Source organism: Calypte anna, chromosome 1, assembly GCF_003957555.1.
Source record: "Calypte anna isolate BGI_N300 chromosome 1, bCalAnn1_v1.p, whole genome shotgun sequence".
NCBI classification, from domain to species: Eukaryota; Metazoa; Chordata; class Aves; order Apodiformes; family Trochilidae; genus Calypte; species Calypte anna.
Genome location: NC_044244.1, coordinates 15,878,420 through 15,894,065, shown reverse-complemented (window position 1 = coordinate 15,894,065; position 15,646 = coordinate 15,878,420). Strand labels below are relative to the sequence as shown.

General features: G+C 38.3%; 1 protein-coding gene across 2 annotated transcripts in view; it reads left to right on the top strand.

The window, feature by feature from the left end:
- Window positions 1-6,564, top strand: part of CERK (ceramide kinase) — a 36,938-nt gene extending 30,374 nt beyond the window's left edge. For both annotated transcript variants that reach the window (XM_030465839.1, XM_030465844.1), the window contains 3 exons: window positions 314-519; window positions 2,761-2,969; window positions 3,806-6,564. In XM_030465839.1, coding sequence (XP_030321699.1) covers window positions 314-519; window positions 2,761-2,969; window positions 3,806-3,905 — 515 coding nt within the window. In that variant the 3' untranslated portion in view covers window positions 3,906-6,564. The remainder of the gene's footprint in view (window positions 1-313; window positions 520-2,760; window positions 2,970-3,805) is intronic.
- Window positions 6,565-15,646: the final 9,082 nt, after the last annotated feature.

Genomic DNA, 15,646 nt, shown 5'->3' with positions numbered 1-15,646 from the left:
TTGTCTTTTCCCCACCTAAGCATTTGTGGGTATACCCATTTAACATTGATCTTGAATTTGACATACGTATGTAAGGAAATAAAAATAGTTTTAGTAGATAATTGTAGTCTGTGAAGGGAAAAAGTAACTTTGTTAGTGCATGTAAGATAGATTTTTTTTTTTTTTTTTAAATGCAGTTTTAAAATGCAGATATTTATTGACTGGGCATGAATATGCCCAGTAATAACTTGCAAGTTCCCAAGAATAGGTTTTAGTGTTCTTGTAAGTAGATCAAATAATAACCTATCTCCATGCCTTTATTGATGTGTTTCAGATGATGAAGAAGAATGGAAGGTTATTAAGGGGAAATTTTTAGCTATTAATGCAGTAAATATGAGCTGTGCCTGTCCACGGAGTCCTAAAGGTCTGTCACCTGCAGCTCATTTGGCAGATGGTTCAGCTGACCTCATTCTAGTTCGTAAATGCTCCAGATTTGATTTTTTACGGTACCTTGTCAGACACACAAACCAGGATGATCAGGTGTGTATTCCTATTGACAATGAATTCTCCAGACAGTCTTAAGTTATAAAAATTGATATAACATGACAAAAAGAACATCTGCAAAAGCAGAGTGTTTTATTTGGGTTTGTGGTTGGTTTTTTTAAATTTTTTTTTTATTTGTACAATTTGGGCAACATAATGTCAGCATGTGTATTGTTGAAAAAAAATACAGCATTTTAGCTAAGTCAAGTCTTTGGCCACAGCATTCCACCAAAATTCCACCTTTGTTAATTTAATTCTGTTTCTTAATATTTTCTATACATTTCTTATTTGCATAATATTTAAAATTATTTTGTCATAAGTATGCCCCCACGTATTTGTCATGAAAAACTGCTCATAGCAGTATGACGTAGCTAAGATAGAAGGTATAGTGAAGCATAATAAATCACTTTTTGTAAACTTCATTAAAATGTGGTTTAGAAGAAAGCCTGAGCAGAATTTTAGTACACTGTATCACCAGGCTGTGAGCTTTATGCAGTCAGCATCAGAATTATACCTTCCACGTGTTGTAGCTGTCAGGATAAACTACAAAGGAAGATTCATCACTGCTTTGGATTCTGGTATCTCTTGAAACCAGAGCTATGGCTGTGAATAAGCACATTTAGTATTTGTCACAACCTGATATTATTAACATGTTCTGGAAATTATCTGAACAATGGACTAATGTCATATCTACATATAAAAGGAGTAATAAATCTCACTTGTTTATGATGGTATTCTTCATCCTCTGTTAAGAAGAATTAGTATAGGTTCTCTTTCTTGTATTTCCTGGTCATGGTTCCCTGGGACATGGTGTTTGTGTCTGTGTTACTCCTTCCTGCTATTCTCAGTCTCTTTCCATTCGCTCCTCCCCACTCACTCTCACTGTTTCATTGATATTTTTTATTATTAGAAGCATTCCCTGGCTACCTTTCAAACTGGCTTTGATGTTTCTCAAGAGACTAGATTCTGCTTAGACTTGAGACAGGAGAGTGTTCATGGGAGGATTTGTGCAGCTGTATACCAGTGTTTGCAGCTAAGCTGTTTGGACGAGGACACTGCTTAGTGAGCCTCATTGTATCCGTGAGCCACTGCTGCTGAGTGTGGGGTTTGACAGCTTCACCATTCAGTTATGGTTAAAAGCCATGGGAAGTTAAGACCTAGGAGGTTCCTTCAAATCTGATGTTTGGATTTTGTTTTTTTTTATTTCTGCTGTGGCTATTCCCCTTCCAGTATTTCCCAACTGTTTCTCTCTGTAAAATGTTGTTTTTGCAGTGTAGATAAAATGCAGGGTTGTATCTACACTCTCACTTCAGGTTACCATCTAACATAATAGCTGGAAATACTGGTTTAAAATTTAAGAAAGCATGAAAAGAAAGAGAAGGGTGAATGAACATTAATACAAGATGGTTTATGGGTAAACTGTATCTTGCTGCACTTTTGCTTTCTTGCCATCCACTTCCCATAGATGCACACAGACATTATATTGCCTTTGGTAAATGACATGTCTGTGTTTAGTACAGCTCACTGAGTGTTTAAGTCTGCATCAGTAATGGAGCTTTCAGGGTGGTTGGGGGCACCCTCTAATTTGATTGTTGTTTTAATTTACACACCCTCTTTTAAAGCATTTGCACAATATAGTAGTGTAATGCATGCTAATAAGAGCAATCTCTTGATTGTCCTACTTATTCTAGCTAAATTAACTAGTTAGTAATATTTTTCTTTTGTTGAAATGTAATAATATTGCTCTCTATTCCTGTTTTTGTGTACACCCAGCTCTGTGATGTAATCACATGGCCATGGAGTTGTCACCTTCAGTGTGTTGTCCCAGATGCAGAAGCAGAAGACTTTCAGAAAAGCCCATCTGTCCTAAAGACTTCACTTGACCAGGTCCCAGGGACAATACAAATATCCAATCCAAAACTTTTTTATTTGATTTCACATTATAACAGTTTTTATAGGGTATTTTTTAAGTTTTTATACCCCACTTAGTTTCTCAGAACATGTTACCTGATTACCTATAAAGCTTGAAAAGAATCATTGCAAAGTAAGGTTCCATGTTTGCTTTATTGTTTCTGACTTAGGCAGTTTTTAAAAACAAAATCCACATTATGCCTCAGATAAGCTTCTCTAGAAAATGGGAGTGGACAGACTTTCTTGAATACGAAAGCACTGTGTTGCTAAACACATCAAATGTTTTTAATTGCAGTTGCCTCTTTTAATTTATTTTTTTCTTTGTAGTTTGACTTCTCATTTGTAGATGTTTATCGGGTGAAGAGATTTCAGTTTACATCAAAGTTTTCAGAAGACAATGAAAGTAATGTCACAGACATAGGAAAGAAACGTTTTGGCCAGTTCTGCAGAGATCATCCAGCTTGTTGCTGTAATATTGCTAATAGCACCTGGAACTGTGATGGAGAAACTCTGGACAGTTCAGCAATTGAAGTGAGGTAAACATCAATTTTTCTCCATGTGCTAGAAAACATATCTATGTTTTCACTGATTTTAAAGATGCTCATAAAGATATCCCAGAAGGTACCCCCACGTAGCAAATTTGAGTCTTACGGTGATTTTACTTACTGAGTCCAACAATGTGTATTGTAAATGGTAACTCTGAGATAGCTGGATGGCTCTCAGTCTGAAGTCCTGCTTGCTTTTTAGGAACTGATATTATGTGCATGATATGCTGAAGGTGAAAGTGGTGTTAGGAGGATTCTTTTTAGATGAGTGGAATAACTCATTAGTGTGAGCCCTGGCTTTTACTGTTAAGCTTAAGTAAGGCATCTTTGTCTAACAGAAATTTTGAGTATGTCACATACGTTGTATTTCTTGACACACAGCACAGTCTTATCTCCAGCCCTGGCATAATCGTGCAAATAATCAAATTAGATGGGAATCAAGGCTTGTGAAATTTGAAGGGCCTTTTCTTTTGTTTTTATGGGTTTTAGGACAAGGGGAACAAAAAACACAGTACAAAAAATAGACATGCAGGTGTGTTCCATTAGCACATAATCAGCAGTCCTAAGTGTTTTTTATAAATATTTTGTAAGATCAGCTCATCTGAATGCCCCATAGAACTTTTTGTGTGGATAAGAGAACAAGTAACAGTAGTGATGGATACATGAAAACAAACTTCAGTGCAGGGGGGGGTTGCATCAAGAATGAGAGCACAGTTTCTGTAGTCTGGTGCAAGGAACTTTGTCCAACTGCTTGAAATTCATGGATTATTAGAATCAAATATGAAGTAACCATTTATTTCTTATTTATTGATTTCAATATTTTTCAGAGTTCACTGCCAGTTAATGAAACTATTTGCAAGGGGAATCGAGGAAAACTGTAAAGATGAAGCTGCCTACAGCCAGCGTAGCATTGAACTATTACTATAGACATTGCTCCTCAAATGGGGAGAAGAAAAAAATAAAAGCTCAAGGAAATTGAGTAAATATGCATTTTAGTCAAATTGACAAGTTTTAGAAAACATTATTTTGGTGGTTTTGTTCAGGTTTTTTGTTTGGTTGGTTTTTTTGGGGTTGTTTTGTTTTTGTTTTTGTTTTTTTTTATGACCAGTATAATTTTAGACATGTTATTGCATTGTGCATTGTGTCATTTTAAAAATATATTGTAGTCATTAAAATATATCTTGGAGCAATGTAATCTAAATTATGTTTGAAAAGAGAGGGTTGACATATATATGTGTTAATGAAGACTGATAATTTCTCTGTGCTTTTCTAGAGAAAAATTTCTAATTTAGCAGTTGTGCTGCAATAATATCTAAATGTTATAAAACATTGGACTTTCCATTGTCATAAACCCAAGATATCAAGACAAGGTATTTTCAATGTCAGAGAATGTTTTCTGCTGGGAGTGTTATGTAGTTGCATGTGGCTTAAATGCTGGACAACAGTGTTGTCACTTGCATCTTTTTTTTATAAAAATCTTTCATTTTGTAATTCTGACTATACCTTGCAACTTATCAATGCAATTCAAACACACATTCCCGGCTTTAAGTAGTAACACTAAGAGTTTAGAAAACTTTGAAAAATGAAAGCACATCTGTATACAAATCATATCTTACCCTATGTATTGTATTTATAAAGGCTTTCTTGCATGATGCTTTTTGGCATTATAAAGCATTTTATGACTGGATGATACCAAATATCATACACTGTAATGGAAATGTCTTGCAAGTGACTTGCAAGGACACCTGCATAATACCAGGAAGGCCCAGGCAAAGGAAAATATAAACAACCTCTGAAACACCAGCCAGTTTTAATTTATTTTTTTTTAACATATCTGAAATTAACATGCGAAAAGCTTCCTTCTTCAGTACACAGTTCTTTGGAGATTCTAATACATATATTAAAATGTCTTTGCAAAATAAGATGTTGGAATTTAAAGTTTAAAAATACAATTTGACAATTGAAAGTTTTTAAGTAATGTTTCTTTAACTTAATATGAAACAAAACAATTCGATTTTCTGAAGTCAAGTGAAGAAACTAGCATCTGATAAATCATGAATTCAATGTGCTCTTTTTTTTTTGTAGCAAAAACATTGGACTATTATGTATAGAGATGAGGTGATTATTTAAGTTGTGTATGGATTTGTGTTTTGTGACACACAAATGTGTGTATGGGCTTGGGGCTAAATTTTGCTTTTCTCAGAAATATTTATTCCTAGTTGAGGATCAGAAGTTAGCCCCTGCCCTCTTCTGTTTTAAGCATATAGTTCTTTTCAAAAGTCATCCATCTAAGTTTTTTTTTTGTCTAAACAGATAATGATTCTCATTTAATGTATATTTATTGGCATTTCTGTCATTCAGCTTGTGTTAGTTTTGTGATTCTCATGTATTTGCTCTATGTAAGCCGTGATGATTGGTCAGTTTATTACTGAAGCACTTGAAAATTGTTATAAATGGCTGATATTTTAATTTGAAATATACTTACATTCCAGTTTTGTGAAATATCAGAATGGTGTGCTAGATCTTTGCTACAAAGTATTATTCACACTGGTCTATATGATAAAGAGCACTTGCAAATGATACTTGTTTCAAGTACAGTCATAAAAAAATTAGGATCTGCTTTTTGTTACATAGTATTTCAGGGAAAATACTTGAATACTTTTCCAAAAGTACTGCTGTTTACTTTCCTTATTATCAGTGAGTTGAAATGTTGATTGAGCCAATGTTTTCCAGACACTTGTAATGTGTTATGTGTACTTTATTTTCAAAGCCATATCTAATAACTGAAATAATATTTTTGACCTAAGAATCTCATTGAAAATGAGTTTATGCAGTTCTTCCACAAATGCAAGTATTTTTGAAAGTGTAATTTGTTTTAAAAGTTATACAGTTATTTTGGTCTATTTATGAATATTGTGAGAGAACCCAGCTTCAAGTTGCTGTAATTCTCGTGCAGGATATGATGGCACACACCAGCAGATGAGGGCATTGAGGAGAAATTACAGCTCTCCAGATCACGTCCTCATCAATGAGGACAGGAGTAAATACTAACCAGCTCTTTCCATTGAGACCCTTACTTGGAAAAGGGAGGCTTAATCTAGTGAATGTATACTCAAATGCTTTGAGTATTTTTAATAGCTGAAACTGAGTGCTTGGTATTTCCAAAGAAAGCCACAGTGAAGGCTCCCTTTCTGAGAAACAAGCCACTGGAAAAGGAGGAATGACCATTCTGTAGTATGGTAACGATGCAACATAATAAAGTGGAAAGATCTTAAGTAATAGAAAAGCTGAATAGTTGCATTTGAATAATTCTGTTTGTAGCATATTATACTAGCAATGCACCATATGTGAGTTATATTACATGTCCAGTTTATTTTTAAGAAGAGAGCTGCATAAGTAATGTCTGCTTACTTTTTAATTGTAGTTTTTTTTCTGTGAATGTAGTCTCAGTATGGAAATTATGTATAGAAAAAACAAGTTCAATTTTTCTTTTTTTCCCAATCTTGCTGGCTTCAAGATTAGAAAATGTATTCAGTTTTATGACTAGGGCATTTCATTGAAAAAATAAAATCATGTCATACAGCAATACAGTGTTTTTTCTTTTCACAACTTGATTTGAAAAAAATTGTCAGATTTCTACCAGACAATGGTGATGCACAGAGTGAAACCAACGTGGGCAGATTTAATCAGGTGAGCAAGTTACAAGCTTCCATTTGGGTTCGCCACAGCTTTGTAGCACGTTTGAGTGTAGACAAACACTTGAGAGTGAAGAAAACCAACAAGTGAAGCTGGATTTCTACTGAAGCTAAGCAACTCAAATAATGAAAACTTAAGATTGATGGAGAGAAAATAAACCTTATTGTAACTTAGAGTTATTGGTTATGGTAAAATCCAAACTACACAAATTCAAACAAAACTACTGTTCTGAGAAGCATGAAATATATAATCTTCCCTAAATAGTATGTAGTAAATAGATGAGGTTTTTAAAATTTGATTGCAGTATTTACTATGGATGCAGTACGTATTCTAAGAAATAAACATGTTTGTTGTAGATGAACAGTAGTGGGCACAGTAGGAGAAAGTGCTTTTCAGTATTGTGGATACTTTTGCCTTTGAAACATATTGGGTTTATGGGGTGAGGTTTTGGGGTCTGGGGAGACTGCATGGGTGCATCCACTGCATGGGTGGCTTCTATGAGAAAACATCAGAAGCTGCTCCTATGTTGGACACCTGGTTCCCGAGGGCTCCAAGTTGGCCAAAGCTGTGAGCCCATCAGTGATATTGATAGCACTTCTGTGACAGCATATTTGAGAAAGGGCAGAAAATACTGCACAGCAGCCATGGGAGAGTGGAAGGGGGAAGGGAAGAGAGAAACAGCACTGCACCAAGGTCCATGAAGAAGGAGGGGGGGGGGAGGTATTCCAAGCACTGGAGAGGAGAAGCTTAGGCATAAAACCACAGTGAAGATGGTTGTTTCCTGGTACTCCATGGAGGTCCACAGGGGAACAGATATCTACCCCACAGCCTGCAGATGAGCCCATGTCAGAGCAGGTGGCTGTGCCCTGAAGGAAGCTACAGCCTGTGCAGACCTTGTGCTGGAGCCAGGAATTGCAGATGTGCAGGTGCAGGTTTGCTGGCAAAAGCTGTGGCTCATGAGGGATCCAAATGGAAGATCATTAAGGAGGAGGAGAGACAAAGTGCTATGACTTGACCACATTGCCTACACAACTCAAAGTGCAGGGAGAAGGTAGAAGAATCAGGAGTGGAGTTAGACCTGGGGAGAAGGAGATGGATTTATTTTTTGTTTTATTTGTGTCCTACTCTGATATTAATTGGCAATGAATTAATCTACCCATATGTGAGTCTGTTCTGCTGCTGACAGCAGTTGCTGAGTGATCTCTCCGGCCTAATCTTGGGTTTTCATTGTATTTTTTTGTCCTGCTGAGGAGGAGGGGGCGTCAGAGTGGCTGGGCACCTGGTGGCTTCTTATAAGAAATCAATGATTATTCATGAACAGGAAGATGATATGCCAAATCAGAAATTTCTTTGAACATCTCAGTGTTGCAATTCAAGTATTTTTTCCCTAGAGCTGCTTCCTTAATCCCTACAAAGTAAATGAGTAATAGGAATTCATTATTTTTATTCTAGTCCCATTGCTCTTATTTCCAATTTTCAACAGCAGGGTTAAGTACATTTAATAGATTCTAATTGGTGTTTAAGTTGTAATAAATGAATTCTGTCCATAATAAAGCAACAGTCTCCACAGACTTCTGTCTTACCCACTGACATGCACACAACATATATCTTGCAAAATGCTTATTCAAGTTCTTAATTAATGTGTGACTAGTCCCATTAATTTAAAGGAGGTGGGTCATTTGTTCTCCAATCAGTCATGCTTTTCAAATCTTCCACAATGAGAAGATTAACAATTTTTTTGTTCCATTTTTACTGTTTGGGAATAATTTCTAACATTTACCCACAAAAATTGCCAGCAAGAGGCTGTCTTCAAAAGATGTTTGCTCTCTTAAGGCTGACTTTCTTGGTAGGTGTTTCACCTAGAATACAGTTTTGAGCCTGTTTTCAGAGGAATGTTCAGCAACAAATACAGGTTTTTTCTGTTCTTTTTATATATGTAGAGAAGACATTAGTATAGTAGACCAGGAAAAATGTAAGAGAGAAAATAATTATTCACAAAGGAAAAATACTGAAAGAATAACAGAAGTGATGCAAATTAAGAAATCCATTGAGACAGAATCCTGGAAAAGATGAAAGAGAAGAAGTGTAAAACACATTTTAAAGAGTGGGGGAAATAAGAGTAAAAATAGGAGAATAAAATGCAAACTTTTAATTTTTTTCTACTTCTTTTTGCTGGAAGGTACTGCCCAGTCATGTGTACCTTAAGTGCACAGTAAAGCTGGCACTAAAGCTTTGATTAAATTGCCAGCAGTTTGACTATTTACAAGTGACAGACAGAATAAAAGCTTTATTACTGTTCCAACAATACATTTCTAATAAAAAATTGGGTCATGCTCTGTATCTCCACTCACAAACTTTTAGTTTTTTTAGCCATGTTGGTAGAAGAGATGTTGCAGGAGAATTGTAAAAGCGACTTCTTGTAGCACTGTGTAGCATGCTGGAATAGCTGTTGGATTTAATCTGCCAAATATTTATTTTTCATGTTAATATTTAGCAACTATATTTTTGGAAAGGGGAGATGGAGCAGCAGTAAGAAATGCTGGGTTAGTACTTCACTACTGCTGAGGTCAAGGTAGTGGACAGTCACATTCACACCAGCTACAAGTCTGCCCCATAGACCTTGTCATAGCAGAGGAAGTTCCCATGTGGAATGATGACTTACAGAAAGATGACTATGTAGCTTCTGGTAGCTGGAACCTGTTCAGAGCTTTCAGTGATGTATATTCTGCTTAAAGATTTTTATAGTCTGAAAACTTCATTTTAAACTTTTTAAGCTGTTTAAAGCCCTTGCTGTATTTAACCGTGCTTGTTCTACCCTAGGTGGGCACAGGGAACAGCTCATTCCCTTCAGGGAAAAATCCCTACATGTGTTATTGTGTTCCCTCTCAGTCTTCTGTTCTCTGTCTCAACAGTATTAATATTCAGACAGAGAAGGAAAAAACTTAAATGTTTGAGCACATATTGATATCAAGAAAAACTGCTTGAAGCTGATTTCTGTTTACCACCAAAGGGACTCAATGGAAATAAAGCTAATATTGACAGGTTGCTCCAGAAAAGGAATGTGTATCTGCATGAAGTCTTCAATCAAATCACATCATGTTAGTTCTTAGATACCATGTTTTCACAGGACACTGCCTAAAGGTCTGGGTGATCCATTTGGAGGAGATGCCTCCCTGCAGTGATACTGCAGATGAATAACTGTTCTCAGTGTTACAATACTGGTAGGTTCTGCCCTGCTCCTAGCCCAAGAAGAATCATCCCAATAAAATAAGTAGCTATAAGGTGATTGGAATGCCCCATTTCCACTTCATCTCATAAAACACGAATTTTCTGGAGAAAAAGAGCAAAACCTGAATACCTTGGTGTTGCTGTATTTGCAGTTTTCTAGTAAAGGCTTTCAGAAAAATCCTCAACATATTGTTAGCATGATTAGGAAAGAGTAAACATAATCATATTCTCACCAGAATGGCAGACTGGTGTTTGTTCTTCCCTGTGCATAGGCAAAGGTTTGAGCTAACAAAAGAATTTGTATTTTTCCCTATATTTGAGTTGACAGACTTAGTGGAGGAAGGTGAGGTGGAGGGGAAGCAGAGGGCTGGTACTGCCTGTGCTCATCCCAGTATGCTGCAGCAGGGAGTAATGCTCCCTCTGGAGGGGCTGGTGCAGGAGGATGAGATGGGCAGGAATATCAAAACATCTGTGGCCATGCAGACTCAGTAGTCCAAACTCAGCCTCCCAGTCAACAAAACCTTGTACTGCACCTGTGTAAATTGCTTGAGTTTGGGGACTAAAGACCATTCCTGCCTCCCCTGCCTTCATTTGTTGGAGAAAATTTCACTGGCCTGGGATAAATCTGTCTTGTTGCACTGCTCTGAAAAAGCACAGCAGGAATTTGTTAGCAAAGCAGGCCCTGTTCAGCTTTTTCATTGGTGATAAAGAGGAAAAAGAAGGCGAGGAAAGAATTGTTGGTTCACCCTGTCTCTTAGTGAAAGAACCTGTCACAATGCATCTTAAACTATATGTGCAAGGGCAGTGGGAGACTGCTGCTACTTATACTAATTTCTATCTGGGTGTCTGGTTTCTACCCTCTAACAAGGGCTCCTGAGATACCAGAACACCTTCATCCACTTGGCACTGGTAGGGGCTTAGGAAATTAATGCCATACCCTTTCAAAAGCACCAATAACTTGAAATCCCTTCAGTCCAGGACACAGCATATATCTGTCAGTAGTGACAGCCAGAGCTTCCTGAGGAGGGGGAAATGCCTCCCTGTGCTCTCAGTGCAAGGCAGCAGTGAGAGGAATTGCAGTTATTCTGTTTTTCTCCTTTCTCCTAAAGCCTCTTGACTGTGAATGTATCTCTGCTGTATGCATAAAGACTGGGAAGCACACATCAGGTCATGCTGACCTCTGCAGTGCCATTTCTACTCATACCCACTAATGTCTTAGTACCAAAGCCTATGGGCCATGTGAAGAAGCAATCAGAAGAAATCCATCAGGAAATGAGGTTGCCATTCACTTTGAGCTAAGGCCATAGATACTTTAGCAGAAGAGGAGGTGTTGCTGGTGATTGTGGTAGTTGTTGTCTCTCATACATGTTGAAATGTGTGCTGGGAAATGTGTGGGGAAACCTGGTATATACCAGGAGAAAGATGTGGGTATCCTCCATGGCTGTGCATCCAAAACTAATGAGCAGGAGTGGCCTGTAGTCACCATAAGCGCTGATACGGAGTGTGCCTCAAAAAAGAATCTCTAGGTTGGGATATGCATCTTATTGATGGCTCTGAGAGAAGTTACAGATTGCCTCCAGAACACAGAAGTGACATTGTGAGCAACAACCAACAAGGAGCAAACAAAACAGCTTTTACAAAACAGCTTTTACAAAACAGAGGAGATGATAGGATGGAGAGTCTGTAATGGACTTGCTGAGAGTGAACTGCTGTGCAACAGAGTTGCAGGAACTGAGTACAGGCTCAGTGTAGAGCTCCACTGTACACTGCAAAGGAGCAGGAGCACTGTGTGTGGGTCTGGGTGCCTCCAGATAAAGACATCAAATTGTCAGAGTGTATCCAGAGGAGGGTCACCAAGATGGTGAAAAGTCTCCAGGGGAAGAATCATGAGGAGCAGCTGAGGTCACTTGGCTTGTCCAGCTTGGAGAAGGCTGAGGGGTGACCCCATCACAGCCTGCAACTTCTTCAAGGCAGGGGGTTGCAGAGCAGGAGGTGCTGAACTCTTCACATTGGAACATTGGAACAGGTGGTCCCAGCTGTGAACACCCTGGAGGTGTTCACAGGTAGATGAGGTGCTACAATGAATGATTTAATGGTTGTGGGTTGTAGGGAGGACGGCTGGAATTGATGATCTTAGAGGTCTTTTACAACCTTGATGATGATTCCGTGACTCTGTCTCCTCTCTATGGGGACCAGTGGTAGGACACAAGGAAATGGAATGAAACAGCATAAGGGGAAGTTCAGATTAGACATTAGTAAAAGGCTCTTCACTGAGAGGGTGATCAGTCACTGCAACAGGCTCCTCAGTCATGGCCCCAAGCCTGTCAGAGTCCAAGGGGAATCTAAATGACGCTTTTAGTCATATGGTTCAGTTTTAGGTAGTTCTGAAAGAAGCAAGGAATTGGACTTGAGGATCCTTATGGGTCCCTTCCAAGTTGAGACACTCTATGATTCTCTGAGTGCACTGAACGCAGTGCCCACTCACCTAATTGAGGGCCTAGAAGCAAGTGCATTTTTACTCCAGATTTTGTGTAGCTAGTGGACAAAGGTCTAAAAGTTAACCATGGTAGAACTAACCAGGTAGTCATGCTAAAACAGGAAGGTTGGAAGGTCCTGATGCACCTCTCTGATCTCCAAAACATATCAAGCCTGATCTCATGAGTGGTGGCCTTCAGCAACTTAGCCATCCTCCCTGTTTAAAAAACTTCTAAGGCAGCCAGACTCCTGAGATGCACTGGGGCATTTAGTGTGGTGGCTGACCTACCTAAAGCTGTCTGCAACCTCCTCTTTGCTCTTTTGCCCTTCTCATGAGTATCAACCTGTTACAGTCTACTGATGAGCAGGAAGAGTACTGATGCTGAGAGGTTACCATGTCAGGAGCTGTCTTATAGAGGAACAGCATCTGTATGGTGCAGAAGAGTTAAGACAGAAGAGCAAGGTATTTTCTTTGGGCTTGTGTCTCATGCCTGGTGACATGGATGTGGCATGGAGAGGCCCACTGCCATGAAGTAGCCATCAGAAGTGGGTGAAAACTGACTCTAGTGGTGCTGCCTGTGTTGCAGCATATTTGGGAATTAACTGACATGATGAAATAACTGTGACAAAGGTGTATTTTCAAAGCATCTTCATCCAGGTCTGCTAGAGGAGATGCTCAGCTCTCAATAAAAATCTCAGACACATTCTTGGTTGTAGTCTGAGACCTGTAAATTACATCAGATATTTTGTTGTAACCTCATTTTCCTCTGTTCAGGCACCTGAGGTCTTGTTTTTCATTCTTGGCTGACACTGCTGACAGAGTGGTGCCAGGACAGAGAGCTCACTAAGACTGAGGGGTGCTAAACATCTGTAGCTGGCACAGTGTTTCAGATGTTGCTTCCAAATGTGGCCTACGTTGGTAAAGCAACAGCAAGAGAAAAAATCTCAGTGCATGTTGAGTCTAAAGGATAATGCTTGCAAATGACACATTGAGAGAAAATTGCACACACACAAGATTTGCCTTTGAGTAGGAGCAGATTATTTTGCACACAAATATAACTGAATGAAGACAGCACAGATAACTCTAACTATTGCTCTCTATAACTCGAACTATTGCTCTCTGATGTGCACATTGACTGAATCTCTCAACCTGCAGCCTATAGTTACCACACTGAAAAATTTGCCATTGACTTTCAATGAGGAAAGAAATATAGCTTTGTTTTGGCTTTGGAGTCTTTGTATCACAAATCAGTGCCTATAATCCAGGAAAAGAGAAGATTATTTTTCAGTAAGACATCAAGCAATGCCTTTACATGCCATTATATACATGTCACTTGTTTTCTTCATACCCTAAACAGTATCCACTGCACACCCTGCAGTGGAGAGTTCTGAAGTTTAAATCATTTTATGATAATAAACCCTCTGGTACACTGTTTAATAATTCTGCATGTTAATATAAATAATTTTTTATCTGCCTTACTGCAGTAACTGCTATTCGGTGCTTTAAGTCTGACTTGGTCCTGCAGCTCCCTCTACTGAAAATTATTTCTCTGTAAAATAACTCCACATTTCTGAGCACAGCATTCATTTTTAAGGTAGTCTGGTGAATCCATTTCCTGTGGTTCCCTTCAGAGAGATCTGCAGTAACACACTTCAATTCAAATTACATATTACTTTAAATTGGTTATTTCTACTTTTAATTTCCTTTACAGGGTTCAGTGTCATCAGTGATAGATGCTGCACAGTTGTGTTTTGTCCCAAACAACTGAACAATTTGAGCTATATGTTAATTAAAAAAAAAAAAAAAATAGAAACATAGCTCAAATAGGGGAAAAGGATAGTGGTAAATTTTAGCATCTAGGACCCCAGGATTCTTTTTCATGTACCGACTTTTTCAGTTTAGGAGAATTTGTGTGCTGCATGTTGGGCACACTAGTAAAGTTGTCTTAAATATTAATTTCCAGCAGGTCCCAGGTAGTTCTAGTTGTCAGTGAATGAGCATTCACTGTGCTGTGCCTTAAGGAAGAGGGAAAGAATGTCATAAGTAAAGAAAATAAGCTTCCATATCTGTTAAGCTGATAGCCTGCAAGGACAGACCAAATCATCCATCATCTACAGTCAGTGCTGCATGGCATATGGGAGGCTACAGTGAATCTGACTAGATCTGGTGTTGCTTTTCCTCCCCCTGCCAGTTCCTGGCTCTGGATTCAGCCCTATTTGCTCCTTTTATGGCTGTGGCAGCATTTCTGATTGCTTCTCTTCTTCCCCAGCATTTCCCCTTGCTTAGCCAGCATACCCTGGCACATGCCCTTAACACTGCCAGTTTTTCTCCTCCTCCCTTCCTCATTGCTGTCCAAATCTCTTACTATTCCCATTGCTTTCTTTTACTGCCTCCTTCTGGAGTTCAAGTGTGGTACCTGTAGTACTGGGCTGATGATATTTTTCTCAGTTCCTTTGGTCTTCTTTGTTCTGCCTCTGATACTCCCATCATCTGGCTACCTTCTGCTCCAGCACAAGGGCTATCAAGCTCTTCTCTAGGTCATTCCTCTTCTGGAACTTTCCCACTTGATTTTGGGTTGTGGACTTAGATCTGAAACAAGGGATTTACCTATATGTCTCCAAGATGTTTGGTATCTGGAAGTGTGCACTCAAGTGTTTTATGTTACTGTATATCCAGGCTATACTATCAGCATCAAATGTGTGGCTTTGTGAGTGTTTTTCTGCTGGTTTGGAAATTCTCCAAAACACCTTTTATCAAGGGGAAATATTGATGTATAATAAATGAATGACAATAGCAATAGGAAGTTATTATACATTACGTGAAATTCAATTACAAATAAACGCATATTTTCCAAGGAAGCATTTAAAAGCCAAGTATCACTGACATGAGGCTATGTAACATTACTATTGGGGTAACAAACTGCCATATCCATACTTCTTTTCTGTCTAGAAGGCTGAGTTTAAAAAAGCATGTCTGTGAACAGTGAGCTTTTACTTATTTCTACATTAAAAGAAATCTCCAAGGAAACAGAAGTACTGTGTGGCACTGCTAAGATGTTTGTTCCCTCTCTTAACCTTCCAAGAGCCATCTTTATTGAAAGCCTTTAAAAAATTATGATTTCTTTAGCATGTACAAGTATGAACAATATAAATGTCAATATTTATGCCCTACATATTTTCTGCTGTATAGCAGAACAATGATATATGTGTAAAGGCAATTTTGCAGAAAATAGGATAGAGTGTTTCAGTGCATATGTTCCTAGCATTTA